Source organism: Salminus brasiliensis, chromosome 25 (assembly GCF_030463535.1).
Source record: "Salminus brasiliensis chromosome 25, fSalBra1.hap2, whole genome shotgun sequence".
NCBI classification, from domain to species: domain Eukaryota; kingdom Metazoa; phylum Chordata; class Actinopteri; order Characiformes; family Bryconidae; genus Salminus; species Salminus brasiliensis.
This window is the reverse complement of record NC_132902.1, coordinates 24571244-24578096: the sequence shown is the minus strand read 5'-3', so window position 1 is coordinate 24578096 and position 6853 is coordinate 24571244. Positions and strand designations below refer to the sequence as shown.

General features: G+C 41.5%; 1 protein-coding gene across 1 annotated transcript in view; it reads right to left on the bottom strand.

The window, feature by feature from the left end:
- LOC140548032 (lysyl oxidase homolog 4-like) overlaps positions 1 to 6853 on the bottom strand; it is a 51215-nt gene that overhangs the window by 36567 nt on the left and 7795 nt on the right. The window contains exons 9-10 of the mRNA XM_072671383.1: positions 6206 to 6365; positions 5349 to 5415 (exon numbers count right to left, since the gene is read on the bottom strand). Coding sequence (XP_072527484.1) covers positions 5349 to 5415; positions 6206 to 6365 — 227 coding nt within the window. The remainder of the gene's footprint in view (positions 1 to 5348; positions 5416 to 6205; positions 6366 to 6853) is intronic.

Genomic DNA, 6853 nt, shown 5'->3' with positions numbered 1-6853 from the left:
TGATGCCTATAAAGGATCTGTCTGGATCAACTAATAAAATGCACAGTTATCAGCAGCAACCAGGGGCATAAACAAACAGGCTGAGAGGCTGAGCCTTGTTTAATGGGTAATCAATGTACAAGCTAAACACAGAGACAGTGAGCCTCGAACACCTCCAGCCCTGAGTGCTTCCGAGAGTACTTAGACAGAGTGTAGAGTATGTAGAGCATTGTGGTCTCCATACTGACTTCTGTATACAGTAGCATCTAAGCTTAGAGGGATGCTTTGGATCTTAGCCAATACAAACTAGCTATGGATATTTCCAGTAACCAGTGAACAGGGAAATGCTTTTGGAAGTCGCTCTGGAGACGAGCACTATATACTACTATAAATTATGAGTGCATTGTGGGAGATCGTAGTCCCCCTAAAATAAACGTTCAAATCCCACCTTACGATTCAGACTCGTAAGACTCTGGCTGTACACAAAAAATAACTCAGTACTGTCTTAAAATGTAAATAGGGAGCTATTCTGAGCCTCTTAGACTATGGTATCCCATTTGTTAGGCGGTTTCCATGGCATCTCTGGTGGTTTCTCTGTGGTTTCTGTAGTATATCACATGGTTGCTAGGGTGTTGCTATGTTGTTGCTGTAGTGTTGGTCACAATTCTAAGATATTACTAAATAGTTACTATGGTATCTCTGGTGGTTGCTTTGTGGTTTCTGTAGTATATCAGGTGGTTGCTAGGATGTTGCTATGTTGTTGCTGTGGTGTTGGTCATAATTTTGAAATATTACCATAGTTATAGTAGTAGTTACTATGGTATCCCATTTGTTAGGCGGTTTCTATGGTATCTCTGGTGGTTGCTTTGTGGTTTCTGTAGTATATCAGGTGGTTGCTAGGGTGCTCCCTATGCAAATAGGGAGCTATTCTGAGCCTCTTAGACATTTAGTGCCCTTTTTTTTAAGTGCACACTTGTGAAGCTTCCAACTCAGTTCAATGTCAGTGTAAAATGAGCCTGCTTTAAAAAAGCCTTATTTATTTTATTGAGCTTTTTACTTTCACATATCTGTGAGGTCATGTGTTCACATGGGACTATACTTTCCTATTTCCGCTCCTGACCTCCACATTTAATGAAGCGAGACACTTCCACTAGTTTCTCTCTGACCTTTGAAGCAGTAAACAAACATCCAGATTCCCTGACATGCTTTACTCCTCCTGATTCACACCTCCTAATCTAACCCCGTCCCTAAATCAGTGGCAGCTTCTGTAATAGTACAATCTCCACACCCCCCCGGAAAAAGGACACGCCCCTAAAATCTACCCAGATATGGTCTTATCCAATGGCACATGACCTTGGATCTCAAACACGTGAAAGAAAGTTACACAAGGTTGAGTGTTTGTGTGTCTGTCAAAAAAAGAGAGAGACTCTCTCTCTCTCTCTCTCTCTCTCTCTCTCTGCTGTAATTACACAGCGGCCGCCCCGGCTCTAACCCGCACCCACAATTAGTGGTGTAGTGAAATAAGTGTGCACTGTGCTCTTCAGCAATAAGCAAACTGCCTGTTTCACTTCGGGCTACAGAACAGGACCTCACCCCTCTTTCTCTTTAACTCTCTCTCTCTCTCGCTCTCTCTCGCGCTCTCTCTCTCTCGCGCGCTCTCTCTCTCTCTATCTCGGCCTGTCAGTGTTATTCTGGTCTCTGTCTGTTTTTTAACTGTTTCATAACTGTGTTACTGTAATTTACAGTCTTTTACACAAAGCAGACCAGGTTATATGAGTGTGTGTGTGTGTGTGTGTGTGTGTGTGTGAACAGATGAGCCACATCAACCAAAGCTTGTTTGAATAATTTGTAAATAATTTGGATTATTCAGGAAATGGTGACACGGCCGCTAACTCTATTAAAATGACTCAGTGTTTTTTAAAGGTCTGTGGAAGGCATCTGCATTCAGCTTAGGGGGAACATTATGAGGACCTATTAACACACACACACACACACACACACACACACACACACACACAGCAGTATGGGACCCAGTTGGATGGAACTAGTTGCATTTTGCTCAGTTTCAGGTACTTAAGTACAATTTCAATGATTTCTATAGTATATCACATGGTTGCTAGGGTGTTGCTATGTTGTTGCTGTGGTGTTGGTCACAATTCTAAAATATTACTAAGTAGTTACTATGGTATCCCATTTGTTAGGCGGTTTCTACGGTATCTGGTGGTTTCTCTGTGGTTTCTGTAGGATATCACATGGTTGCTGTGGTGTCGCTATGATGTTGCTGTGATGTTGGTCACAATTTTCAAAATATTACTATGTAGTTACTATGGTATCCCATTTGTTAGGCGGTTTCTATGGTATCTCTGGTTGTTTCTCTGTGGTTTCTGTAGTATATCACATGGTTGCTAGGGTGTCGCTATGATGTTGCTGTGGTGTTGGTCACAATTTTAAGATATTACTAAGTAGTTACTATAGTATTCCAGGTGCTTGCTAGATGGTTTCTGTGGTATCTCTGCTGGTTGCTAGGCGGTATCTATAAATTTATGGTGGTAGCAAGGGCGTTGCTAAGTTGCTTCCTCTTAAGGTTTCTACCTCTTGTTGTGAGGGTTTTTTTGCTTGCCACTGTCAGCATTGGTGGTAGCCCAGGTGATTATTAGGTGGTTTCTATGGTGTTTGTGAGGTCATTGATGCTAAGGTTTTGGCTGCACTTTTCTGTCAGATATTATTAAGTATTAGTAGTATTAGTATCCCATGTGCTTGTTGAGTGGTTTCTAAGGTATCTCTTATAGTTGTTAGGGTGTTGCTATGTTGTTGCTGAGATATTGGTCGCAAACTTTAAGATATTACTCTGTGGTTACTATGGTATCCCAGCTGCATACTCAATCATTAGTCTGGCACTCTAGATGATTGCAAGAGTATTGCTGGATGGTTGCTGTGGTATCACAGTTGCTACAGTGTATTTGTATCAGGCTAACAAAAGGGGGTGTGTTAGCATACTTTTGCATAGCCAATTAATGACATTCATTTCTATGGGAAAGAATCTGACTTTGAATGGTTGCTATACAGAAACCTACAGCCAATGAAAACGCTGTACACAAGCTCCAATCAGTTTGACGTTGCTTTTGCTGCTTTTGTCTCCTCCTAGTGGGTGAACTCGTCACTGCAGCCTCCTTCCTTCACTGCAGCTTATAAACAGCGGTAGGCGAGTTTAGAGGCCATGTTTTAAATGTGTGGACGTGTTTTACAGTGCTGCTTAACCGCCATGTAAACGAGCTTTGAGTGGGTTCTTTTTGAAGTTGTGTGCTTGAAACACCACCCACCTAGAGTCCTGCATGGGTGGGAAAGGGAGCAGAGCACGATTAAGCAGACTGGGACAGCAGACACCACACTTCACTGCACTTACGCAAGTCTAGAATATTGTGCTGAGCTCATGACTGTTGCTAAGGCACAGCAGGCTCAGTGTAAAAACACGAGTAAGGTTTATTCAGCATTCATAGTGCATTCATTACTGGTCAGAAATACATGAAATAAAGCATAAATACACAGATTAATATTGTTTTGTTTATAGATTTTTGTTTTCATTCATAAATTACTGTAAATTCAAACAGAGAGGAGAAGTAAAACACTTAAACAGGAAGGGATTCAATCGTTAGGTGGATCAAAACTGTTGGAGATCCTCATAGAGATCTGGGGTCCACATTTGGGTCCACTGGGTCATGTTTTTGTTGTGTTGTACTTCCTAACACACATGCACCAGGTAATTATTCCCACTAAGTGTTCCCGGTCACCTGGTTCAGGTGTGTTCAGGTGTGGGATCTGGAACAAAACAGAAACATGGACTGGTGGTAGCAGGTGTCATTGACTCTGAGAACTGAACCGAAAACCTCAGATTTTGGGCCTTTTTGGCCGTGTTTGAGCCTTTTTGGCTGTGTTTGGGCCTTTTTTTTGGCCGTGTTTGGGCCTTTTTTTGGCTGTGTTTGGGCCTTTTTGGCCGTGTTTGGGCCTTTTTTTTGGCCGTGTTTGGGCCTTTTTGGCTGTGTTTGGGCCTTTTTGGCCGTGTTTGGGCCTTTTTTTTGGCCGTGTTTGGGCCTTTTTTTTGGCCGTGTTTGGGCCTTTTTGGCCGTGTTTGGGCCTTTTTTTTTGGTCGTGTTTGGGCCTTTTTGGCCGTGTTAGGCTCAAATGAGACTTTCCTGGTTTAATACATAGAGCTGAAACAGCTCATAGCCGATAAGAACGTTAGTTAGAGCTGAGAAACGTCTGCATCTCTTCAGGCTGCCTGGATCTGCCCCGATCGGAACCTTCAGCATAATCTGGTTCCTAAATAGGTGATCTGATGTGAATCGTGTTACTGTCCTTCTTTGGTCCCTGAAAGATAAAAAAAAGTGCCAAGAATGATGCAGAGTGATGAATGATGAGTAAATACAGTGTATGGATTTCTTATGGCCCAGATTCACTCAAAATGGGCCCTAATTAATCCATACACTGTATTTATTCATGCAAATTCAGAATTGGAGATTCAGATTTATTGGCCAAGTATGTTCACACACACAAGGATTTGTGTATTGTCTGTAAATTATACGTAGCTGTATATCACTAACAGACGGAACAAATTCCTTGTGTGTGTGAACATACTTGGTCAATAAACCTGATTCTGATTCTGAATTTGCATGAATAAATACAGTGTATGGAATTATTAGGGCCCAGATTCACTAATATACACACTAGTCACTATTTCATATGTCAGACATCTGCTTGAAAATTCCTTTACGTGATAAAGAACCACGGCATAACATGATATCTGGGCAGCCGAAACCTCCTTAGACATTATCCATATCCTTTTATAATATGGATCATAGTAACTGACAAAACATCTGAAAATCAGTTGAATAGTCGGGTAATATCATCATAGTTTGTATTATATGATTTTTCAACATTTTTTAGTTTATTTGATCAGTTTTTAAGTAATTTGTAATATATATATATATAATTTATAAAAAAAATACTGTTCATAACAGTCAAAATGATCTGCCAACAGAACAATATCACAACATACTTACATGAAAATAACTTAACCAGCATAAAATGTCTACAATATATATATATATATATATATATATATATATATATATATATATATATATATATACTTTTATTACTTTATCACTTTATTACAACCTAAGAATGACTAATCTGTAAATACATGCAATATAATGCAAACAAGTGGAGTTTTTCCTAAGTTACAACAGTGGGAAAACAAACCCAGGACATTCTGGTGCTTCTGAGGAGTTTAAGGAATTATAGAATTATTTGATGGTTCAGGCTTTGAAGGGTTTAAGACAGGGACTGTGTAAGTGTAAGGCTTGACTTACAGGTGATCGGCCCAATAGTGAGAGATTTGTGGCTGGAGATGGAGCGAGACGTTCTGGTCCGACACTTCTGAAAAGAGAATGGAAAGAACAGCGATCAGTGAAGAACCTACAGTGTGAGAACACCTAGGGCCCTATTTTAGCTATCTTTGCTATCGTAACGACGAGAAAATTTCGCCTTGCTCGGCTCGAAACGCACAAAAGCCATGTGCTGAGTCTCTTAATTAATCGAGGGTGTGTTTTTTTGGGCGTAACGTGCAGTAATAAACCAATTAACGTGTTTCTCGCCGCCCCCTTTAAGAGCCAGGTGCGGGATTGCTATTTCAGCGGTCTGGGAAATAGGCTCTAGAATAATGCTATTTTATAATGTTCTGTTTATTGTTGATACCAATTGGCACTGCCACTATGGGTTTGTGCACTGCTGCGTGTCCATGTGTGCGTAACAGTTGGGGGTGTACGAGCGTCGGGCTGCACGCGCCTGTGTTGACAATTCACTGCAGAGATAGCAGCGAACGTCTGACTGTTGATGAATGTCTGTCTAGGCTGTTTTCAGTCAGTGGAGCTCATACTGTGTTTTCTGTTGGCAAGATACACAGCAATACTCCAGAAACTGGGTGTAAGTGTCTCAAGTGAAGCCGGTTCATGAGTAAATGGTGTGTATTTAGCCATACAAGCACTTCTTCCCTCCTCCTCTTTATTAACACATGATGATGGAGTGATGATGAACACTCCAACTCGAGAACTTTACTCAGTGGCTCAGTGTTGAATTACTCTGTATTACGTTGTATTAAGCAATAGTCGTCTCACTTTCTGACTGTCTCTGAGTCTGGAAGGGTCCCTGTAGGCCTATCTGACCGTACCGTGGTGCAGGACTCTGTGGTGCGGTCGCACAGGCTGAGGCCACAGTGCAGGAACATGTCATTGTAGTTCCCCTGATAGAGGAAGAGCAGTGCAGTGAAGCGGGCATGTAGAGACACCCCGTTCTCAATCACGGACACGTCATGTGGGTCACTGGGACACCTAGGGAGATAGAAAACAGAGAGAAATGCCAAAAATGCCAAAAAGATGATCCGTCCTGGGGATAAGCTGACTAATGACACACTCTGAACCTCCCTTTGCGCTCTTAAAAATGACCTGGCGGCAGAAGGTTTTGCGAGCAATGCCACTGAAGAACCATTTTTGCTCCCATGAAGAACCATGTTTGTAATGGAGATGTGTATGAGTGTGAGGAACCTTGTGAAGAACATGGTTCTTAAAGTGGTTCTTCTATGGCATCACTCAATGAACCTCTTTATTTTTCCACCTTTATTTTATCCGACAATGGAACCTAAAGCTAACACTGCATGAGATACATTTAAAAAGTTTCAATATAAAAGTATTATGAGATCTTTAAAGCAGCGATATGTAACATAGATTCAGGATCCTGCTGATGCTCCTGCACTGACTGTAACAGGGAGAGAATCTCTGTCATTCCCACTCCAGGCCAGAGCGCTGCTGCTACTACTGCA